Source organism: Aspergillus nomiae (assembly GCF_001204775.2).
Source record: "Aspergillus nomiae NRRL 13137 chromosome Unknown contig00086, whole genome shotgun sequence".
NCBI classification, from domain to species: Eukaryota; Fungi; Ascomycota; class Eurotiomycetes; order Eurotiales; family Aspergillaceae; genus Aspergillus; species Aspergillus nomiae.
Genome location: NW_015378141.1, coordinates 32,049 through 56,270, shown reverse-complemented (window position 1 = coordinate 56,270; position 24,222 = coordinate 32,049). Strand labels below are relative to the sequence as shown.

Below are 24,222 nucleotides of genomic sequence, written 5' to 3'. Positions count from 1 at the left end.
GTTACCGGACCGCAATAGTATAGAAGTGAGGGCTTTCCTCCTCAATAGCTAGGGCATGGTATTTCTGCCGAGTGGAACACCGCTGCGAGATTATAAATACACCATTACTGTCTGGGCTGCTCGTCCAAAGCTCCTCTTAGCACTAGGAAGAAGTGTTTGAAGAATTGTTTGGGGGTGATAGCTCGAACACCTTTCCAGGATTCATAAGGGAGCTAGAGATCATTAGCTATTGAAGTCCAGGCGAGGTGGGTCTTACTTTGGATCCAACTGCGTTTAAGAGTTCGCATCACGGCAATTGTCTCCGATCCAAGTTCTTCCATTAGACATAGCTTTTTTCCCAGGCCGATACCATGTTCACCCTAAATGAAAACCGTGAGCTAAAAAAGCATTAAGAGTGTTCAGGTGAAACCAACTGAGACTGTTCCCTCCATTTCGACGGCCCTATGAACCATATTGCTGACACAGCCCTGTACAGCTTTAACCTGCGCAGCGCTGTTCGGGTCATACATGATAGCTTGATGAAAATTTCCATCGCCAACATGGCCTAGAACACTGGAAAACAATCCTAAACCTTGTGCCTCTCTTTTAGAGAGATCTGGGCGCAAATGTCAACCGAAAGAACACGAGACAAATCGTTACGCAAAATGCCACTTACCGATGATTTCTGGCAATCTTGACAACGGCACCGCAACATCTGTGGACCATATTTGGGTTCCCTCGGGCTTTTGTGCTAACATTGCCCACAGAGCTTCCTTGCGAGCAGCCCAGAGATTATGCATCTCCGTTGTTGTCCTCGCGAATTCAAACGCGCTGCCTCCTTGTTTGGTGACCAACTTTTCGACACGCTCGATGTCAGCTGCGATAGCCTCGGTGCTTCCAGAGAACCTAGTAATCTCTGGTGAGTGAAGCTCAGGAACAGATGAATATTCCATTGAATCTGCTTACTTGAAAAGTAATGTAGGTTTCTCCTGCCATGTCCTCCCACCTGAGCCTCCATTCCGATTTAGCACAGCCATTTGTATCTCGTCCATAAGTTCCACAGATGCAACAAGGATCCCTCGACGTATAACTTTCGAGACACATGACACTGCATCTTTCACAGACGGGAATGTAGCCACAGCGACACTTTCGTTCTCAGGAATTGGTGCCAGTTTGAGTGTAATTTCCGTGATCATTCCAAGAGTACCTTCCGAGCCAGTAAATAAGCCGGTAAGGTTGTAGCCCGCTGATGTTTTTCTGCTGCTCCGTTAGAGGACCTTCACAATAAGTAAGGCCCAGGGAGAGTATCATTACCTTGGCCGGTGACGAGTTTTGATAACGGAGCCATCTGCCAACACGACTGTAAGGTTAATGACCCAGTCCTTCATTGTCCCGTAACGAACCGCATTTGTTCCACTGTAAAGACGCATGAATTCGATCCAGGAGACAGGTAATCGAGTAGGGGAAAATACCTGCAGTTCGTAGCGACCATGCCTCCAATAAGAGCCTGAAAATTAGATCAGTACTATACGCAAGATATGGCAATTGAATAGCCTACGGTCGGACTAGGATCCATGGGCAGGAAAAGGCCACTGTCCTTGATCTTATCGTTCAGATCAACCCAATTAACTCCTGGCTGCACGACCACGTCCATGCTAAAATGTCTTAGCCAAAAGTGCCATCAAAAATCAATCACATCATAGATGTACTCTTCTTCATGAAATTTGATGATTTGATTCATCGCAGAGAAGTCGATACTCAATCCAGAGTATGGAGCTGTGAAATGCCCCTCGACACTTGACCCACCGGCAAAAGGAACTAAGACTGTCAAAGGTTGCCTTTAGATTAAATTGGTGGCAATATACTCATAGGAATCTTGTACTCGGAACATATGCGCGCAATAATTGATACCTCTTCCGTGTTCTTTGGTGAAACAACCGCTACTGGTTTGGTAGCGCATTGTGCTGTCGAAGCTTCCGAGTTGGAATGCCAATCAATATCATCCTCGTTCATTGTTATCGATTCTGGCCCGAGGACATCGACAATTGCTTTCACACCCTGGCATTCCTTAGCATTGGCCGCGACGATTTTTGGTGAGCACCTTGAGCTTACCTTAAGCATAGTCTCTCGATCGGCGTACTTTGTCTGTTGTTTTTCACTGTGGTCAGACGCCCATGGTGCATATAGCCAAGATGTTAACCCAAAACTTGTCACACCAGCTGCGAGAATGGCAGATGGCCACGAGCTGGGTAGACCTCGAGGTACTCTAGGGGTACTGTGACCATGGAATTTGCGGACAAATTGACGAGTTCTATGATACTGAATAGGGCTTTGGGCGAGCCGTCTCACAGCTTGATGGACCTGCATTGTCAGCTTCATTTTGGATCGCAGTTTCTGTTTTTCCACAGGCTTAATATCGAAACACGCCTTTATGCTAGATCAATTCCAAAGGAGCAAAAATTCTTCGAAATGCATGTCCGAAACCTCTGCCCCAGAAAGCGTGGTCAGTCTACCCTTTAACGGGGCGGAGAAACCCAAAATGTAATATCCGCCAAATCCGCTGCAGATGAGGATTTCTATCCACACCTCATACTTTCAAACCCCCACATGCCCTTGGCATTGCCTTGCAAGGGGCAAGGCATAAACGAGGCACCATCTGCTATAAAGCTTTGCGAATGCGACTGCATTGATGGCCAGTTCGCTAAACATCCACCATGTCGCCACCGCCCGCGTTTGCTGAGCATACTGAAGTTGTTGATCCGTCCGTCAAGGAGAGGGAGGCAGATGACTCCGTCGAAATTTCTGAACCCCCTATCCTTGACGAGGAGATGAACAGAAAGCTGCTTCGCAAGATAGATATGCTCTTAATGCCTGTTGTGAGTCACCATGAGATCACATCATATCAATCCGCAAGCTGAACTTCTTCTAGATGTGTTTTACCTACGCTCTCCAATACTACGACAAGGCACTTCTTAGCCAGGCTGCTATTTTTGGGCTAAGAAAGGACCTTGGCCTCGAGAATGGGCTGAAGTATTCGTGGGTTTCGTTGATCTTCTACTTCGGGTATATTGCTGGTTGCTACCCTGTAGGTCGACTTACAGGCCTAACTCTGCCCAAACTCTGACATTCCTAGATTTCCTGGCTATCCCAGAAATTCACGGTTGGCAAGGTCTGCCCTATAATCTGCTTCCTTTGGGCTGTGGTAGTCTTGTGCACTCCGGCATGCAATAGCTATACCGGTATACTTATTAACCGCTTCATGCTGGGTCTGATAGAGAGTGGAGTTTCGCCAGCATTCATGCTCTGCACTGGCATGTGGTATACCCACTCAGAACAGGTCTTCCGATCCTCGTTGTGGTACTCCTTTAGCGGCGGATCAAACATCATATCTCCTCTCATCAACTACGGTCTCGGTCATGTCACCGGTGGAGCTCTCCATCCATGGCAATACATGTATCTAATTGCCGGGCTCGCAACACTAATGTGGTCCATCGTCCTGTGGGTTGTGTTCCCCGGTAGCCCTCAAGTGGCAAAGGGTTTCACTGCCGAGGAACGGGCTCTCATCCTGGAGCGAGTGCGCATTAACAATGCAGGTGCCGAGAACCGTCATTTCAAATGGTACCAAGTCAAGGAGGCTCTCCTGTCTTACCATTTTTGGTTTGTATTCGTTCTCTCCCTTCTGTCAAGCATTGGCAGCGGAGCAGTCACTACGTTTGGCTCGATTATCTTCCAGGGAATGGGATTTACGACTTTCCAATCCCTGCTGCTGAATATGCCTGTTGGCGCCCTTGCCTTTATCTGTGTCCTTGGGTCTGGGTATATTGGATTGAAGGTCCCCAATTCACGGCTCTACGTTGTGAGTGGCGCATGCGTGCCAGTTATTGTTGGGAGCTGTCTGATGTATGTTTTCGCCCCGAAGAACCATCAGACGTCTTTCAATTACTAACTTAATACCGACTCCTAGATGGCAGCTTCCCTCTTCCCAGCGTCCCGCTCGCATTATAGGATTCTATCTCATCAACTTCTTCGCCTCGGCCTGGGTCCAATGTATTGCCATGGGGACATCAAATGTGGCCGGGCACACAAAAAAGGCCACCATGGCCGCCGGGACGTTCATGGGCTACTCACTGGGCAATATCATCGGGCCACTCACCTTTAACGCGTAAGTTTATGCTATTCCCTTTGCCTATGCGCTAAAGGTGGTACGGAGAGTCTAACGTTTGAAAATTTTCCCAGTAATGATGCCCCACGTTACGACCACGGCTTCCAAGCCACGGTCATCTGCTTCTCCATCTGTTTTGTTTTGGCGCAGGTATTCAGGGCCCTGATGTACGCTCAGAACAAGAAAAGAGACAGCAAGTACGGGCCATCGACACAGGAACACGCTCTGGAGGACTTGACTGACGGAGAAAATAAATCATTTCGGTACCCCTTGTAGAATAGCTAGGATCGTGGTCTTGGCAAAAGCAAGACATTTCCACAACTCTCAGGTCCTCTAAGAATATCTTGGACGAGACCGATTCCGCTATTTTTTCGGGCGGCACTGAGTCTTTTATTTCACACCCTCTCCTCGAAATTGTTGTAAACTGCATGCTAGCCCAGCACAATTGAATCAACCCTGCCTCGACTTTTCACATATTGACAAAAATAATCTTCGTGGACAACACTCGTATAGGAGGATGTGCAGTGATTTAGACTACGTTTTTGTCCTTACGATGCAAATGAAGCTCCATCGACTAGAGCATGTAGAGTCCATGCTCGCTCAAACGCTTCATTGGAACCATAGAAAAGATCTGCGTCTTCGCCGTCTGGCTTATCCTCTAGCCAGAACCGTTTGACCGTTTCCAAAAGTAAAGACACTACTCTCTGTCCCAGCCCTTTCCGACGTAGTCCCATTGCTGGTTTTCGATTAGGAAAACAGGGCCATGATCCAGCTCTTTTCCCCATATATCAGTTCCTCTTTGAACTGGGTGGTCTTTGTACTTGGTCCTGACTGTTCCGTATCGATATGTTCACTCCTTCTTTCACAACCCCATCGAGTTCAGGAACGTGTTGGGCAGTCCCGGTAACTCTACTGCTCCTGCAACCTCAAGCCGTTCCTAGAGGTCAACAGTGGATCTCTGGATGATTGAAGTACTCCTGGGATCGCCTAGAGTGTACCTGAGATTGATGTTAATGATAGACTATATGGAGTGCATGAGCTTACCCAGCGCTAGCTCTACCGGCTCCAAGAACGTGTAAGTCGTCTCTAGGAGCTTTTTGCTCTTGGAACATCAAGTACAGTTCCCAGGCACAGCCACATACACTCGGGGACTGAGTGGTTGTGTGATTGGTATTGATTGATGAGGGTTTCTAATACACATTCCGGGGGTTGGCGGTTTGCGTATCTCCTTTTCTTGCGGTCCCCTGAGCCCTATTTTCACACGCACAACCGATACGAGATACAGACAGTCAGAATATGCTGCGTATTCAGAGTGATGCTGATTTGAGTCACTCGGACTATCTTCGGTGATCAGTGGGGCTCAGTGGAGATTCGGGACTACTAAACTGAAATGGACTGATATGCCCTCAAGAAGATGAGGACTTGATACTGAACAACGCGATTGTGAGGTCTAGTAGGTCAGCCTATCCAATAGGGACTGCTCTGGTGGAAGAATACATCGCTGCTAATGCAGGCCCACATGAACACTACTCATTCGGAGCACAACCAGTTCGGCGACGCTGAGCATTGAAGTCGGGTTTATCGAAAGATGAGGCATACAATCGCTGTAGCTAGGATACTTGCCTGGGCTTTAATTAAGTATTAGAAAACGGTATTTGGTGGTGGAGCGATATAGTTAATGGATCGGGGAAAACTTTTGAGGCATAGATGAGAAGCTAGCTAGCTCAAATTTTTGAAGTTGATGGATCTTGGGAAAGACGAAGAGATGGGCTGATCTACCAGACAAGACATATCCCTGTTCAGAACACGATGCTTACGTGCTGGTAGTCCCACAGTGCCAATAAAGTGCGGTCTAAAGAGTGGGTCAGGGGTATCTATACAAGCTTCACTGATAGTCTTTTTTGATGTGTGTGGTTGATCATCGCCTCGACATCGTTATATTTCCGTGGGGATCCTTGAATCTTCAGGTGCCCTTTGCCATCAACGTGCTCAAAACTGCTGATATTATCAGAGACCAGTAGGGCCAAGCAAGGCTTGCCCCTATAAATTCCCATAGATGTCGCACCTCCCGAAACGTTCCAACTAATGATCATTACATACAGGTTGTGTCAGCGAAGGAAGTTCAGTTTACCTCATGCATAGATCTAGACTGCTGCACGATCCGCAATATCTACACACATTTATAATCTATATCTGTAAATTATAAATTTAAATATTATTTTATATCTAAATCTGCAATTTGTGGATATAGATTATGAATATCTTTAAATATTGCGGATCGTGCCGTAGTCTACCAGTAGATTCCACCCGAAGGGAAGTCTAATTTTAGACACTTGATTAAATACTAAGTGCCCAGAGCCAGTGTACACATGAGATCATGTATTCTGTACCAAATTCGCAAATCACTGTCTAGTCCTTCTTGTACAAGTTTTGATGCCTTGGGTTCCAACTCGTTCGAAGCATACAAAGCATCAATCACTGCTATCTCCACTCACATAGCCTCATTTTAACAACACCAACATCAACTGCCCGGATGGTCTAGTGGTATGATTCGCGCTTAGGGAGAAACCCAAGCATTGACTGCGCGAGGTCCCCGGTTCGATCCCGGGTTCGGGCCTAAATTTTTCATTTTCATTTTTTGTTTTTCGATTAGAGTGTTCCAGTGTGGGTCCGCGGAAATGAGTGGTCTCTAGAGTTTCGTCTCCAGAGAGGGCGTTCGTCTCGAGCATCCTATCCACAATTACAGAGACTCCAGTCTCTGCCGACTTCAAGGTCGAGCGCGGACTTTCCATAGCACACCAAGATCTGGACAGTTGTTTTTGCCACAATATCGACAGTTCTTCTACCTCATCCTTAAGGAGAGCCACTACTACGTTTGACAAACAGCTGTAACCAGAGACTAGCCAGAAAATTGTCCATGATCTGAATATCCTGACTTTTGGAACCCCCCACGACGCAATGTCGGCATGCATGCCCCACACTTGTGATTTACATTGAACATTCTCCGGAGACGGTCCCCAATGGTCAATCTGTTCATGCACCCCATTAGTGCCTCTCACATGTAGCCATTGCTAAGAAGGGCTACTACGCTTGTATACTCTTACCGGTGCCGGCTGAGATGAGCTTAGCGAGATCCAAGACAGAAGGCATTGAGGCTATATCATACAAAGTCCAGTATATAGGAGCATTCCCTTTGCGCTTGAAACCCATTACTTGAACACCAAGTTGTCCAGTAGACTTTTACCAGCCCCCAGTGACCTTCTGAGTATATCCTGCGGTGAAAACCAATCCTCAACCTCATCAACCACAGCCTGTTGGAGACCCAGCTCAAGCTATTCATCGTATCAATGAGCTCGAAATGGTAATTTTCTGGAATGGCTACTCTCTTTATATAGAACCTCCGATCTTGCAGAGACCATCCTATTTATTATCCATGGGGATTCGCAGAATAGCTAATTATCCGCGAGGGATGGCTGAAATACTGCGTTCCCTCTCTCTGTGTATACCTTCCGAAAACCTTTAGCACACACACTCATACATATGCATATTCAGTATTCACTTTATTTATAGACCATGTTTTAAGCACAACAAGGATATATATATATATATATGAGTTGGATGCAGTGGAAGCTCCATATAATCTGAAGCAAAGCCTTTGTATGCACTTCAGCTCACTGAAGCTAACACCTGCGATAAAATCGGGTTAACTGGGCTGATCCCGGCCCCTGCTGCAAGTATCCAATATCCCACATTATGCCGGTGGAAGCCCCATCAGGAGACAATAAAGGGGGCACCGGTGATCCACCGCAGCATCAAGTCAAACGCCACATCCGGGCGATCTTGAGGAACCTAGTAGAGATCAGACGTCTGCACCTTCACATATCTTTACTAGAGAAATCTCACCAAATGACCCGCCCCGTCCACTGTCACCAACGCGAACCGTCCTGTCTCTCCGTGGCTGTCTACTCGCGCTCGGACTTCTTTGGCTGTCCCAACTGTTTCATTCCGGCCAATCGCCGTCGACATCCAGGGACGTAGCGGCTTTGATTCGAACGCGACCTGGCCCTTCCAGCGAAGCGCATTGGCCCAGCGCAGCGTTCCGGCTGTATTGCAAGCGAGGTCCAGATTCCCCTGGTACGCAAGGAAGTGGACCCCATGAGAAAGTAGGAACACGACAAGATCGGAGACGGACGTCATGCCCTCGGGCGTAGTGTCAAAGGCCTGGATCACATTGTCTGAGACGAACTTGTATTCTGTGATCTGCTTGGGGGGCGAGAGGGCGGCCCAGACGGCAGGGGAGTTTAGGTATTGCTGGATATGAGCCGCTTGAACGTAGCAAATGTCGTCGATCTCACAAGGGGTGGTTACTGCTCATAGACTTATTTTAGGTGCTCCGAAGCTGGGGTGTTCGGGGAATTAATTGGCTTACTGTCGAATCGGTTGCGGCCGCCCTCGCCCACCTCGTCCTCGTACCATCGAGCACCCCCTCGTAGCAGACGGAGTACGCCGCCTGGCAGAGAGCAGGATCCGGGTGTCGGACGCAGGTATCGGCGACCTGCATGCACCGCGGCATGTTGGCGGCCATGTGGTCACACCGGGTCTCGTTGAAAACGGGCACGGAAACGCCGGGATTGGTGGTGCACAGCGTTTCCCAGTAGCCGTACATGGAGTCCATGGGAGACATGAAGCCGTTGCCCACCAGGCACGACTGCAGGTGGACCTGGGGCTCTGTGGGATAGCGCTGGTTCTGCTTCAGGATCTGGGCCCCAAGATAGGGGATGTACTTGCCCTGGAGACAGACATTAGTTTCTTGCGCGTCGCGAAGGGGTCGTCAAATCTTACGGCATACGATTCTCCCGAAAGATGGACGGGGGAGGAACGTTTATGGGGGAAGACCTCAGAGACGAAGAGCTGGAGAAACCGGTGCATGTCAACGGCGGCCTCCTGGGAGTCCCGCGGGAGGGCATGACCCTCATCGATGTAGGAGAAGCCGACATCAACGGGTTGGTCCACAAAAAGTAACGAGGAGTTCCGAGACCAGCTCCACGGATTGGGAACGGTTCCGTTGCCATGCTCGTTAATTAAACAAGGGCCAACCTCCTGGAACAGGCCGACCATGCTGGAATAACCGGGTCCACCGGTCATCCATAGGGTTAGCGGGTCATTGGCCGGATCGTTCTGGCTTTCAAAGTACCAGAAGAACAGGTGTTTGGCTCCGACATCTAGCCATCCCGTGTATTGAGCTGAGCCCGCATCGCAGATTGACTCATTCTGCTGTCGCATACGGACCGAGTGGGAGGATGAATATGGGCTCTGGAAGATGTCAAGGTCGCCGACCGCGAACGTCTCTGGTCGCAGCACCGTCTGCGCAGCGTAACCCACGGCAAACAGCGTGGCATACAAGAAATGCCGCATTGTAGAGGATGATTTTACCTTGAAAATACGAACGACGGTGGTGATGTGAGGAGGAAGGCACAGCAGGGAAGATGGAGGTAGTCGACGTCCGCGGGCTAACCCTGGACTACGACCAGTTCACTGTTACATCGCATATACCCGCCATAACGTCGCCCTCACCGCTTGCATCCACACGACGAAAGTTTAACTAAATCACCAAATGCGCTTAAAAGCTCAAAAGAATCAATTGACAAGGAGGGCTGAGTTCTACTTGCAATCTGTGGTATTAAAAGGAAGGAATATTCTAGATTCGTGAAGCTGCAGGTGTCTCCAATGTTCTATATATAATTCAGCTAACCCTAGGACCCAGTGGCAAGAACAGTCACTTAACACCTCAGTTCGACAAGATATACAGTGAAATAATATTGTTTCTATATATGCCTGCCTATTCATCATATCGCTGGTAAGCTCTTGATGTTGGTTGCTTTGAATACTAAAAGATATGTACGGAGACGTAGTAGCCGTTAAAGTAAAACGTGGCTTTTATTATATATATGCATAACGTCTTAAGGGCTTTTGCCTGAAGCTTAAAATAGCCTCACAGTAGCCGGTATAGCTCTATTTAACTTGGAAAGGGTGCTTAAAAGGCTTTATATTCGACTAAAGACTCCTACACCACTGTCTACGAGACAGTTGGCCAAGTAGCCGACTAACGAATTCAGTTCTTATTATACCTCATGCTATAAAGCAGCTTAAAATTTAAAAAGTAGGAAACGACAGTCAATCTCACTCACGGCTCATGAATAGAGTTCTAGCCCTCCTAGGGACTCTGATTTTACTCTGTTGGTAAAAGGAGTTGAATTAGTCCTTCATGGTATAGCTCAAGGCTTTTCGCTCTACACATGAAGATCAAACCAGAAGCAAAAAAACGCTCTACTGGGCAACGAGCTATTATCAAGGCTTCCGACCACCTTACGACCTTAGGAATAGTGGGGATTTGAACAGGTAACAAATATATACGCCGAAACTTGAAAGCATTTTGAACCCAACCAGCCCTAATAAAACAATCTTCCCAACGCCTCATTAGACCGCATCCGCCAACTCGAAGCAAACTCCCTCCAGTAACGCCACCTTCACGGCCTCCACATACCCAAGTCCCCCAATCAACCTCACGGTGAGCGTTCCATCATCGCTCGGGATGGCAAAAATCTCCAAAAAGTCCGCTGCAACGGGAACATGCCACATCTCCTTGTGTGCTAGCCTGCCCACCGCACCAGGTACACTGAGCACAGGCGCCTCGTCCACGTTCTGGTACTGGATCCAGCAGCCAAAGTCCCTTGTGTCAGCCGGCCAGCCAGTGCAGTGCTTGACGATATCGGTCAGACCCATCGTCTCATGCGCAAGACCCTCCGCCTGCTGCTTTTGGAGCGTCGCCAGTCGCTCCATCTTCGTCTGACCTGGCGCGAATTGCACGCGCACCGGGAGACGGTTGAGGCACGGCCCAATGACATTCTGGAGCTCGGCTGGGACATTAGCTCGACCGGAGACTACGCGGCCGAGGATAACGTCGCTGCGGCCGGTGAGGCGGCTGAGCGCAGAGGCACAGGCTAGAGTGAAGAATGAAGCCTGGGTGATGCCGAAGGGTGGGGTTGGCATCTGGATGGAGCGCTCCAGCACAGTAGGAGGACCATCTTTTGTGGAGTCTGTTGATGTGTATGGTATCCTGGTCATTGAAGAATTTTGGAGCATCTTGCGCCAGTATGCGTAGCTGTCTTCCTTCAGCGATTGAATGTGGTGAATGTAGTGGCTGAAAGACTGCCTTTCATGAGTCGAGCCGTTGTAGGCTTCAGCCAACATCTGCAGGGTCTGGCTGAAGCTTATCGCATCGTAGATGGCATGCGACTTGCTGAAGACGAGTCTTGCCGTCCCGTTTTGCCCGCAAATGAGCGTGAACCGTATTAAAGGCGCGCCCAGCGGAGCGGGCGATGTAACCTCTTCTTCTACCAGCTTCTCAAATGCAGCTTCAATATCGACATCGTCGACGATGTCGATGATGGGCGCCCAGGAATCAAAGACAGCTTGTAAGAAGGAACCCCCAGAGCGAACAAAAGCTGTCCGGTAGATATCGCAATGCGCCACTACTTGCTCACAGCTCTGGACGAGATGGTGCTTATCGGGGATCCAGGAGAAGTCAATGTAGCTGTAGAACCAGGATCGGCGGGGCTCATGGAGGTTATCCCTGAGATAGGTCGACTGCATGTCTGTTGCGGGCAGAACATCAATCAACTTGCCGTGACCAGATTGAACGTGTGGCATCACTTGGTCTTGGACAAAAGCGCTTGGGTCTGCCACGTCTAGCAAGGCGAAGCGTGACTTTTCAGTTACATTGCCCAGCCCAGTTTCCTGGTCCGTCTGGAGAAGGTCAGCGATGCGCGCCTTCGTCAGGATATTCGCGACGGTGAGGGAGATCGCCTGCTCACGCGCGAGCGAGGCCAGTCTCATGGCGCTGATCGAGTCGCCTCCAAGCTGGATAAAGTTGCTGTCCATTCCGAACGACTCCCCATCCCAGGAAAGCACCCGTGCAACAAGCGTATGGAGCTTCCTCTCCGCCACTGTCTCTGGCGCACGTCGCTCAATGCTGTCGACCTGCAGAAGATCCTCCTTGTGCATGGATGACGCCGCCTTGCGCAGCTTGCCACGGTCGACCTTGCCGGACGTCGTGTTTGGGATGCTGTCTACAAGCAGGTAGGCATTTGGAATCATATAGCTTGGTATTGTGGCCGATAGGCGAGCCTTGGTGGAAGCAGCCAGGTGCTGGGTATATGCACGCGCTTCCTGCGTACCAGGAATGATTCCCTTGTCCGACGACTCGATGAAGGCGACAAGAGCCAATTCAGCGGAGTCAGCGAGCTTGACGATGTCTACCACGACCTGGGATACTGTCGTCTCCATGATTGCATCAAAGACATGGTGCCCAATCTCTTCCAGCTCCACACGCTGTCCGCGGATCTTGATCTGGGCATCCTTCCGTCCGATAAACTCGAGGTTGCCGTCTTCTTCGTAGCGCACCAAGTCTCCAGTCCGATACAGCCGCCCCTGTCGACCAGCGAAGCCGGGACCGCCCTGACTGAGCCATTTCGGATCCTCGACGAATGATGCCGCTGTTTTCTCTGGCTCGTTCAGATACCCCTGGCCGACCAGAGGCCCTTCCAGCCACAGCTCGCCAATGTCACCGATGGCGGCGAGTGAGTGACCGTGCTCTGGTTCGACGATCCATGTTCGGACTCCAAGGCCTTTGCCAATAATCACCCGGCTACGTGCGGGATCGAGAATATGCGAAATAGAGATGGGTGTGCATTCAGACGGGCCATAGGAGTGGATGATTTGCGCCCGGTCCTTCCAATACTGAATTTCGTCGCGCGGAAGGTTCTCCCCTCCGTAGTTGATGACTTGCAGATCGGCTCCATGCAGCAGTTTGCCCACTGTCGGGGTGATGAATGCCGTGTTTGCCCGTCTGCGAGCAATGGCCTCTTTGGGCTCGTTTTGGATCTCATGCTGGGATGGGACGCAGAGACATCCACCGGCGCAAAGAGTATACAGCACATTGAGCCAGGAGACGTCAAAGGCGTACGACACGAAGTCGTATGCACGGGTATGTGGGCCAAACTTCAGTGCCGTTTGACCGTGCTTGAGCGCGCTGGTAAAATTCGAGTGGCTGATGATGGCGCCTTTGGGAATGCCCGTTGAGCCGGACGTGAAGACCACATAGAGCCACGTATCCGGGTCCACCGCTGGCAGCTGCGCATCTTGCGGTCGGATGAACGCCGGCTCCTGAGCGTCACTCACGACGATGATCCGAGCAGTCGACGGAACTAAACTTCGTGCTCGAGATTCCTGTGCTGTCGAAGTGAGGATGATTTGCGGTTTGGCTAAATCTATTACCGTCTGTACACGGCCGTCTGGAAGCGTTGTGTCGAGCGCAACAGAGGTCGCATTGGCTTTCATGACAGCGATTTGGCATACCGATGTCCATTTTGACTTTTCAAACATTAAAGGGACGATGCGTTGGCCGCTCTGCGGGAGGCCCGCGCGGAGAAGTTCATGGGCAATGCGCGTGGACAACTCCTCCACCTGCCCATATGTGAAGTTGCCATCCCATGAGCAAACTGCGGGAGCGTCGGGCTGCCTTGTAGCGACTTGGCTGAATATCTCGTGGACTGTTTCACCGCATCTGTCCAGGGTCGTATCGTTCCAGCGCCAGATCTGGTCTAGATCCCCCAGGCTGCTGGTATCGAGCAGAGAGAGTGGCTGAGCCTGGACCCGAGGCAAAGAAAGCTGCAGGAAGATATTTTGGAATCTGTCAGCAAGCCGGCGGAACTGTGTTGGAGACACGACCGTAGAGTCGTAGTCGGCGCGTAAACTAATGCTATTCGGCTTGAGGACGAACTCCAGGCAGATGGCATAGAGTTTGAATGGGTCAACATCATCTGCTGCTGTTGCCACTGGGGCTGATTCGAACAGAGCACCTTTAGCGTCGTGCTCGACTCTAGACTGAATGACCATGAGCGATTGGAATTGGCAGCCAAGGTTACAGTCCTCACTGAAGCGCCGGATCTGCTGAAGGCCAACTTGTTCGAATGGCATCATCTCTGCGGCTTGTAATTGCACTTGCTGCAGCAAGTTTCTGACTGCCTTTGAACGATCAATCGCCACGCGCAGTGGCACGGTGGCCATGGTCGGTCCGGTCATGCGCTCAATGCCCGGTACATTGGCTTGCCTGCCGGACACGATGGCACCGAACGAGGCATCTGCAGAGTTGGTGATGGTTGACAGGAGGATGGACCAAGCCAATCGAATCCTTGTCGATGCCGTGTATTCGCCATTCGAAGCCACGTCGTCGATGTCAAGCTCCAAGCGCTCATCACATTTTGGCCTATAGGCCGGGGAAGGCAGAACAGGAAACTTTTGGGCGTTAAAATCGCAGAACTGATCTTTCCAGAACTCCTCCGCCTGGATTTGGCTGCTGTTCTTGACATACTCGATAAACGCTTGGAAAGGAGGAGCGACAGGAATCGTCTCGGATCGGTAGCTCTTGTGCAGAGCGTCGAAAATGAGCGGCATCGACCATCCATCGTAGAGGGCGTGATGAATCCTCCATGAGAAGCAAGACTCGGATATATCGTACAAGACCAACGGCGTGCCAAGGCCAAAGTCCTGCGCCGACGTACCGTGCTGCGTCTCATAGCCTTCATCGTCGCGGACAATGACCTGGAAGAGGCCTTGCTGACCGAGATCGACAATTCTCGTCCGTAGAATCGGGTTGGCGTGGACAACCCTCTGCCATGCAGCGCGCATGCGGGCAGCGTCGACACTCTTTTTCAACCGCCACTTCTCTCTTAAGACATTATCACCTGGCCGTCGGACCGTCTCTGCCAGTAGTCCGGCCTGCAGAGGGGTGCAAGGGAACACGTCTTCCACCTGGGCTGCCTCAATCCCACACAGGGATGCCGCCTGCGCCTGAACCTCCTCTGGCACGGCATCACCACCCAGCAAGGAGAACGGTTTCATGGACGACTGCTTATGCGTGGGCTGTAGCAGCACCTTCGACCGGCCGTCCAGCTCCCGCGCGAGGTCCGCCAGCCGCGGCCACCGAAAGACATCTGCCACCGACAGACTCATGCCGCGTTCGCGTGCTTCACCGACGAGCCGCATTGCGAGAATCGAGTCGCCCCCCACCCGGAGGAAGTGGTCGTGTGGTGAGAGGTGGTTCGCGTTCACTTCCAAGACGACAGCCCATGTCTCCAGCAATAGGGCCTCCGTCGGTGACAAGGAATCCCGGCAGCTCGAAATGCGGTCGCTACCCCTGCGCGGCTGCAACTCAGAGAGCTGCTCGAGGGTCAGGGCAGCCCCCATCTCCCGGAGCCGCCGGCGATCGGTTTTGCCTGTCGGACCAACTGGCATACTGTCGACGGGGATATATGCTGTGGGGATCATGTAGGCCGGCAACTTGTCTGTCAACTTGTCGTCCAGTCCGGCTGTGAGTTTCAGTGCCGTGGACTTGTCTCCTTCGGTGATGCAGACAAAGGCAACTAGCATAGGGTGCGTGCTCTCCCGCGGCTGCAGCACGTCTGCCAACACCTGCACCTGAGTGCTCCCCTCTGTGTCAAGGCTATTCTGGATATGGTACTCAATTTCTCCCAGCTCCACCCGCTGACCACGGATCTTGATCTGCGAATCCTTTCGGCCGATGAAGGTCAGTCTCCCACTGTCACCATTGCATTCATATCGCACCATATCCCCCGTGCGGTAGAGACGGCCTCGGCGGCCAGGGCAGCCAGGTCCCCCACGCAGCAGCCACGGGGGGTCTTTCACAAAGGCTGCGGCCGTCTTCACCGCATCACCGAGATAGCCATGTCCGACTAGGGGACCCTCCAGCCAGAGCTCTCCCACTGCCCCGAGCGGTGCCAGCTTGTCCGGATTGTTGGCGTCCACTACCCACGTGACAAGGCCCTCGCCACATCCGATATTATTCTCGCACGACGATCCGCGAACAGGCGCCATGGTTGCCTTGACAGAGCATTCGGCCGGCCCATAGGTGTTCAGGAGCCCGGGGTGGCTCGCCCAGCCACCGAGCGACGCCTGGCTGAATGACTCGCCGCTGAGGATGACCCGGCGCAGTTGGGGCAGCTGTTGCGGCGAGAGCAAGCGCAAGATTGAGGGCGTGAGGTCGACCAGCGTAGCCTGGCTGGCCTGCAGCGAGCCAAGGAGGTTGTTCTTCCGTTGCTCGTCCGACGGAATGCACAGACAAGCCCCGGATGTGAGCGAGTGTAGCATGTTGGACCATGTGACGTCGAACGCATACGACACGAAGTCATACACCCGGACGCCAGGTGCGTACCCCAGCGCTCGCTGTTGGTAGTGGGCGGCCGAGGCAAAGTTCTCGTGGGTGATCATGGCGCCCTTTGGCACACCGGTGCTGCCCGACGTGAAGACCACGTATAGCAGATCCGAGGGGACCGCTGTTCGGGGCAAGGACTGACCCGGAGCCATGTATGGGATGGTTTTCACGAGGCTCCAGTCCAAGATCAGCAAATTTGGGCAGTTAAGGGATGACACCGAGAGCCGGTTGGCAGGCGAGGAGATGACCACATTGGGCTGCACCTGGCTCGCAATTGACCGAGCGCGTTCAAAGGGCTGCGTCGAGTCGAGGAGGACGGACGCGCCGCCGGCTTTCATCACCGCTATCTGCGCAACGGGCACCCACATGGATTTTTCAATGTAGATGGGTATGATCTTGCCGGGTCCCACGCCCTGTTGAATGAGATGAAGCGCCAATCGAGTGGACAGGTCGTCCAGCGCCTGGTACGTGAGCTCCCCGTCCCACGCTGATATGGCTAGAGCGGCGGGCTGCCTCTGGACGGTACGGGCAAACAGGTCGTGAACTAAGAGATTTATGGACTTGGGCACCACTTGATTCAAAGTCCAGATAATGCGAAGATCGTGTTCGCTTGCCGTCTCGACGTCTCGAATTGCGCGCCCGACGTGGGCCGGCGTGCTAAGCCATCGGAGTGCGCATTCAAATTGGCGCAGCATCTTGGCGGCGAGGTCACATTCGAGCACTCCAGGGTCGAAGTTTGCGCGAAGCTGAACGTCCGATGGCCCTAGAATGCACTGAATTGACAGTACCAGTGGCCGCGAGGGGAGAATATTATGTTCGTTTCCCCCAACCAGTCTGTCATCCTGCACCGTTTCTGGCCCTGAGGTAACGATCGCGAGAAGGGTTTGGAAGCGACAGGCGCGAGCTGCGCCTTCACCCAGCCGTTGGATACGCAGGATGTTCAGATTTGCGCTGCGCATACTCTCTGTATGGGTGCGCTCGAGCAGGTCGACGACCTTTTCATCACGATCGAGCGTGACTCGCATGGGGGGCGCCGTCGCCATAGCTGGGGATGTCGGCAGCCCCTCGCAAGATAGTGTTCCGAACCAGACATCATCGGAATTGGTATGAGCTGCCTGCACACTCGCCCACGCGGCTCGGACGAGGGAAACGGCCGTGTACGATTCTGGCCAAGTGATATCGTGGACCATATGCTGGACCAATGCGCCTACTTTGGGCCGGTAAGACGGCGAGGGAAGGGGAGGGAATGTGATGCCATCCAGGCCTGCGAACTGACTGTTCCAGTGTGACATAGCCGAGTATTCATCGATGCCACTGATGTGCTCGAAATACGAGTCGTAGACCGACCGCTTGCTGCTGTCGCCATTCTGGTATCCGACCAGGTACGCGATGGCTGACTCCAGCGCACCCACAATCATGCTGGCCACTCCTACGCTCATATAATCGCCCCGGTATTGAATGCTAATATCAGTCTCGACTTTGTCCAAGGTAGCACTCAGCAGGAGATCAAACTGCATGCATAGATTAGCATATATTTCAGCCACCACACCGCAAAGACTCCCGTTAACCCGTCTTAGAGGCAGGGCAGGGTAGCATAGATAACGCCAATAGAGAACCATGCGTGGTTACCTACCTCGTGGGGGTCCTCCTCTCGAATCTCCTCAAGTCGCAGCCCATCATCGCAGCCGTACCGATGGGCCTCTCGTACGGTAATGGCGGTGTTGAACAGGGCTCCGCGTCTGCCCATGGCGTGCTGGATCTCGGCGAGGGACGTATGCTGGTGATTGAGGTGCTCGATCGATTGCTCGCCCACCGCGTGCAGAACGTCCATCAAGCGTGGCACACTGAGGTCGATGCGAGCGACGAGCATGCTGATCAAGGGGCCCACTATGGCCTCCACGCCCTCCACGGGCGTGTCGCGGCCGGAGCAGACATACCCGAAGCACACCTCCGTCATGCCCGTAAACTGCGCGAGAACTAATGCCCAGGCGACCTCAAGGAACACGGCTCGGGTAATGTCATGCTTGCGGCAGTAGGGTGAGATAGCCGTTGTGGTGGCTTGCCGGAGAGGAATGAGGCCGTATAGCTCACAGCTCTTTGCGCGTTGAGCGTGCATGGGAAGGAGATCACCGAGAAGCTCACACTGCTGTGCACCTTCCAAGTGAGCCTGCCAGTAGGCCAGTCGGTTGGAGGATGACAGACTACCTTCGACGTGGCTCACCACGTTGCTGAAGGGTGGAGGATCAGGGCGGTTCCCCCAGCGGCCTCCGGCGTATACAGTGGCCAGATCTCGCATCAGTACTGGGATGGAGGCAGCGTCAATCAAAGCGTGGCTTATGTCAAGTCTACAGGCGACCTCCCCGTCGTGATCTTGGCAGACAGTGACTCTGTACTCAGGTGACGAGGACACCATTGTGGGGGAGTTCATGTTCAAGAGATATTGCGTAGCTGATTGGCTTGTGACGGCGGGCGTGGCACTGACTACACGGGGCTCGATACCATTCAAGAGGACCTGAATATCCCTCCCGGTGTCCGGATGAGACGCGAAGACTGTGGCAAAGATGCTGTGTTTGCGGACCACTGCCTTCCAGGCCGCTACGACACGCGCCGGGGACACGGCAGGCGAGGGCGCCAACCCTGAGGAGCAACGCCAGACCCAGCTATTCCGATACGAAGCCGCTCCCTTCTTCTCACTGAGGAGGATTCCCTCCTGGACTGGCGTACACGGGTAGATGTCCTGCACCGCATCTGTTGTGATCCCCCGTTCCACGAGCTGACCCGTGAGCAGTGCCTCGAGACCCGCATATGAGATAGACAAGAGGGGAAAGTCTGAGAGAGTGGGAGACGACGGGATAGCCAAGAGGTCTTGGGATGCGGCCTGGAGCGCATCGGGGAAGAGATGTTGGATCCAGCGGTGTAGTCGGCTCCGGTGCCTCATACGCTGGTGCGTAGTCGTGGAGATGCGCGCGCGGCCAGCCTCGACAACAATATTGATTTCCACGAGGGCCATGCGCTGGTAGTCGTCTCCAAACTCCCCTATGGCCACCGTTCGATTCGGCCGGTCTTCTCGCTGTAACAGTGTCCCGGCAGTTTCGAGCTGCTGGAAGACGCCCCGGTAGTTGAGCAGCAGCTCTACGGGCTGGTGATGGGCGAAGGCCTGGCGTCCAGCGGCGCTATGATAGCGACAGGCGATATACGGCCGGCCTTTTCCAGGCACGCGCGCACGTATATCCTTGGCCTGGCGGATGCTGTCAACAAGTGAGTCCGATCTTGATCCTGAAACGGGGACGGGGTGAAGGGTGGTGAACCAGCCCACCGTCTCAGCAAGGTCCACGTCGGTGCCCATCAACGGCTCGCGGCCATGTCCCTCCAGGAAGACGGCTGGCGCGGTGCGGTCCGGAAAGGCCTGGCGGAAGGAGTGCACTAGGGCGCCGACAAGTATGTCGAGGGTCTCGGTGCGCAGGCTGTGATTGATGCGGCCCAGCAGTAGGGCCGTTGTTTCTGTGTCGATAGTATGTTCATAAAGGTCGCTTTCCGCGAATCGATTATCTTTAGGGTCCAGACCCCAGTAGGACATCTGTGCGGCCTCCACCGGGTAGGGCAGCACCGCAGTCGGGTCGAGCGTGTTGCCTTCTGTACGTTGCAGCCGGCACCAGGTCTGAAAGGAGAGAGGTGCCGATGGGAGCTTGGCTGGCCCTCGGGTCAGACACGTTTCCAATTCGTGCCAGATGACGCGCCATGAAACGAGGTCGATGACGACGTGGTGCGCGCTGAGCAGTAGGCTCGCGTCCTCCTCTCCGCTTCCACCAAATAGATCGGCCGCAAAGACGGGCCCCTTCTGGAGGTCAAGGCTCTCCTGTCGAGCCTGCACGACTGACTCGAGGCCGCCAGGCGGACGGGCTGGGTGTTCTACGACGACAAATGCATTATCCTCCGCCCGAACTACCACTTGTTCCCATGTCTGAGTGTCCCGACGTCGCTGGAAGCGGACTCGAAGCATGCCGTGGCGCTGCACGATAGTTGCCAATGCCTCTCGCAATGCATGAAAGCTCAGCGGGCGGGTGACGCGGAGCAGAAAGCTCTGGGTGTAGTGGTTCAGACCGGCAGGGTGTGCGTCGAAGAACAGCTGTTGCATGGGGGAGAGCGGCCAGGACCGACCTTCGGCATCATCCTCGCCGGCCACGATGGCAGTGGTGGGACTTTTTGCTTTCCTTTGAGCAGCCAGGGCTCGGATGGTGCGCAGCTTGAGTACCTCTCCGACCGTGACGTGGACTTTCCTCTCTCGGCATCGAGACACGACCTGCATGGCGGTGATGGAATCTCCCCCAAGGCGTGTGAAGGCTGCGTCGGTGGAGATCTTGTTTGGGGGGATATTAAGCACCTCGCTCCAGACTTCGAGCATGTCCTGTTCCTCTTGCGACGTCGGCTGCATCCGCTCAGTGTCCTCATCCAGTATGGCATGGTCCCAGAATATCTTCGATGCCGCTTCCCTGAGACGCCGGCGGTCCGTCTTCCCGGTGGCTGTCATAGGAAAACGCCCGAGAGGAATGTAGGCTGAGGGGATCATGTACGCAGGAACTGACTCTGCGAGCCTTTCGTCCCAGACTCCAGCAGCCTTGCGCACAACGGTTGCCATGTCTGAATGAATGGTGTCATCAACGGAGCTCACCAAGGCCACGAGCGCGGGATTTGTGCTTCCATGCGGCACAATGACCTCGGAGATGACCTGCAACCTCTTCTGGAGCTCAAATGGCAGGCAGTTTCGCAGATGATGTTCCACGTCCGCCAGCTCCACCCGCTGCCCACGGATCTTGACCTGAGAGTCTTTGCGACCGACAAACGACAGAGAGCCGTCATGCCGGTTATAGCGCACGAGGTCTCCCGTGCGGTAGAGGCGACCCCGTCGACCTGGCTGGGTCGTAGTGAAGCCGCGGCGGAGTAACCACGCTGGGTCCTCGATGAACGCCGCTTCCGTCTTCTTCGGATCGTTCAGATAGCCTCCTCCCACAATGGGGCCTTCGATCCACAGCTCTCCAACGGTGCCAATGGGCGCCAGCTGGGCTCCATCCAGGCTGACCACCCAGGTGCAACTACCGAGCCGTGGCCGATGGGAGGGTTCCGGTCCGCCATGGATGTGTCAACCGCCTGCATCGTACTAGTTACCGAGCACTCAGCTGGACCATAGGTATTAATTATGGTTGCCCTCGTATGAAAGGCTTGAACGAGTGAAGCCTTCAGTTCCTCGCCGCTGAATTGCAGGAACTGGATGCTTTCGGGCAGATCCTCCGGTGAAAACCAGGTCACTGACGGTGTTAAATGGGCATACTCAGCCCTGTACTTCCGCAGGGCGCCCGGGATGTCTTGCTTTCGCTCCTGGTCGGATGGGATGCACAGACAGCCTCCAGCGGTGATAGTGTGGAGGAAGTTGGACCAAGCCACGTCAAATGCATACGACGCAAAATCGAACACCCTCTGCCCGGCTCGAAATTGAAGGGCTCTCTGCTGGTGCCGGATGGCGCTGGCAAAGTTAGAGTGTGTAACAATGGCTCCCTTGGGCACTCCTGTGCTCCCCGACGTGAAGACGATATAGAGCCGGGCGGACGGCGCCACCGTGGGGAGTACGCACTCGGCTTCGCCCTGGGGAAGCTGGGCGAATGCGGCCTTTCCCACGACCATGACAGGCTCGGTCGACAGACGACGGGTGACGGCCTCATTTTCGACAGATGTCAGAACCAGCCGGGGATTTACCTGACGAAGGATGGTCCGAAGCCTTTCTACGGGCTGAGACACGTCCAGCACGACGGAGGCCGCACCTGCCTTCATCACCCCCAGCTGGGCCACGGGAGTCCACATAGACTTCTCGAGGTGTAGAGGTACGATAGTGTCTTTCACACCATACTTCATGAGGGATTGTGCAAGATGAGTTGAGAGGTGGTCCAGCTCACCGTATGTCAGCTCGCCGTCATAGGCGCAGATAGCAGGCGACTCTGGCTGAGCCCGCACGACGCCAGCAAAAATATCATGGACGAGCCCATCCACCCTCTCCGGAACTGCCGAGTTCCAGCGCCAAATTTCCCGCAGGTCTTGCATGTTGACGACCCGAAAATTCGAGAGGCGTTCACCCCTGTCAGACCCAGCTGAAAGGAGACGTCGAAGGATGCTTTCATACTGCCAGGACACGTGGTTAATCAATTGAGGGTCGACGGCTGCGGAATCGATCAGGAAGCTCAGCTGGAGCTCATCCGCATGGAGCGTGCAGTCTACTAGCAATGCCCGGTGATGCAAGCCTGTTGACCCATCTTTGGTCTGCAAGTCGAGCGTTCGTGCCCCGAGAGACCGCGGCAGGGCCATGCTGACATGTTGCATGCGCAAGATAGTTGGGTCGGGGAGCCGGTCCTGCACGCTCTGCAAGAAGTCTTGCAGATCTGACTCCCAGGCTACAGCGATGCAGAACGAGGGATCTGGGGTTAGCCCCTCGGCGCTACACTCCTTCCATGAGGACTGTAAAGGCCGCTGCACATCGGGCACCACGGTGAAGGTAAACTCCGTCGAGTCGGTGTGCGACGCCAGCACAATGGCTAGAGCCGCAGCGCATAGTGTAGCTGCTGTCGACCCGGGATTACCTGTCGGTAAAGGTAATTGGAAGTTTAGAACGGCCTCATCTCTCCGAGCATGGCCGCTTATTTGATCAATGTGGCAGTTGATTGAATGGCCTGGTGTTATGTCATTATTTACTACTAGGTGGTTGTCCATGTGCATGTCCGTCGCATGTCTATTTTGAGAATTCGTGCTGTACTTGGGACCCTGGTCTGATACACCATGACCGTAATTGTCCCGCTTCCCTTCTTTCAAGGACTCGTCGACGGAGTTTAGTGCTGTTGGTTGCCACAGAGGCTGCGGTGTGCCATCCATTACACTCATAGGGTTTGTGTTTCGCATGGCCACACGCGAATAGAAGGAAATGAAAGGTAAGAGTGAGGTTGGACAAAAGAGGGTCCAAATGTTAAGTCGGGTAGGCAAGTGAGTGGATCTTTGTTAGAGGTATTGGAATATCATCGAGAATGAGACCTTGAGTACAAGAAGAATGCCACCCTCCTCCCCATACTCCATCATTCAGTAAATATATATGTATCAGCAGCACATCACGTCCTTGACGGCCGAAATTAGAAAGTCCGCTGTGCTTACAATGCGCTCCCTCGACTAAGCAGTCACCATTTCTCGCTAAAACCAGGCAAACCACATTGTCGTATTTCTAGCATTGGGTTGTGTGTCCACCAGGCGCAGTAAGCTACATTAAGGTATGATCGTCCCGGAATCTTAAGCTGTGTCCGTGCCTCATGAGCCTCTCGACGCCTCGAAGAATGAGAAAAAGCCTCTCTATTCGTTCCCCCCGTAGCCGCCAAGTTTATATAAACCATGGCAGATTTTAGGTCCGTTGGAATATTCTCTCAGGCTACCCATGTCTATCCCAACGTCGTATTTACTAAGGCTGCGATGCAACCTCAACTTCACCATCGGCTGAACCGCTCCACAATTTCTGGAATGCCAGGGGGCATAGACTGCAAGGGGCAAACCAGATCAGTAATACGGCATAACAACGACTCATGTCGTTATCCACGCCTGACGCGTCCATTCTCTAGGACCAAGGGCTTTGCCTGGTCGTGACACACAGCCTTCTATCACCTCGGTTCACATACTTGGCCCCAAGCAGCCCGATGAAGGCCTATAATATTCGAGACAATGCCGGTTCGTTCGCAAAGAAAGGGATTATAGTCCAGGTGAAACTACC

The 24,222-nt window shown here is 53.3% G+C and overlaps 4 protein-coding genes across 4 annotated transcripts; 1 reads left to right on the top strand and 3 right to left on the bottom strand.

Moving 5' to 3' along the window:
• Window positions 1-398: 398 nt before the first annotated feature.
• ANOM_004948 (putative D-lactate dehydrogenase (cytochrome)) lies at window positions 399-2,358 on the bottom strand (the record flags this gene model as incomplete). Its single annotated transcript, XM_015550205.1, has 8 exons — window positions 399-595; window positions 656-885; window positions 946-1,236; window positions 1,294-1,395; window positions 1,452-1,486; window positions 1,538-1,634; window positions 1,689-1,797; window positions 1,845-2,358. The coding sequence occupies 8 exons, from the start codon at window positions 2,356-2,358 to the stop codon at window positions 399-401; spliced, it is 1,575 nt and encodes a 524-aa protein (XP_015408212.1).
• Window positions 2,359-2,693: 335 nt separating this feature from the next.
• ANOM_004947 (putative MFS transporter) lies at window positions 2,694-4,417 on the top strand (the record flags this gene model as incomplete). Its single annotated transcript, XM_015550204.1, has 5 exons — window positions 2,694-2,855; window positions 2,909-3,064; window positions 3,113-3,879; window positions 3,944-4,141; window positions 4,216-4,417. The coding sequence occupies 5 exons, from the start codon at window positions 2,694-2,696 to the stop codon at window positions 4,415-4,417; spliced, it is 1,485 nt and encodes a 494-aa protein (XP_015408218.1).
• Window positions 4,418-7,912: 3,495 nt separating this feature from the next.
• cp8 (putative carboxypeptidase Y) lies at window positions 7,913-9,556 on the bottom strand (the record flags this gene model as incomplete). Its single annotated transcript, XM_015550203.1, has 4 exons — window positions 7,913-7,990; window positions 8,045-8,508; window positions 8,615-8,930; window positions 8,984-9,556. The coding sequence occupies 4 exons, from the start codon at window positions 9,554-9,556 to the stop codon at window positions 7,913-7,915; spliced, it is 1,431 nt and encodes a 476-aa protein (XP_015408217.1).
• A 1,062-nt stretch (window positions 9,557-10,618) lies between these two features.
• On the bottom strand, window positions 10,619-23,372 carry ANOM_004945 (uncharacterized protein; the record flags this gene model as incomplete). Its single annotated transcript, XM_015550202.1, has 3 exons — window positions 10,619-17,944; window positions 18,067-21,523; window positions 21,604-23,372. The coding sequence occupies 3 exons, from the start codon at window positions 23,370-23,372 to the stop codon at window positions 10,619-10,621; spliced, it is 12,552 nt and encodes a 4,183-aa protein (XP_015408220.1).
• Between the last annotated feature and the right edge of the window lie 850 nt (window positions 23,373-24,222).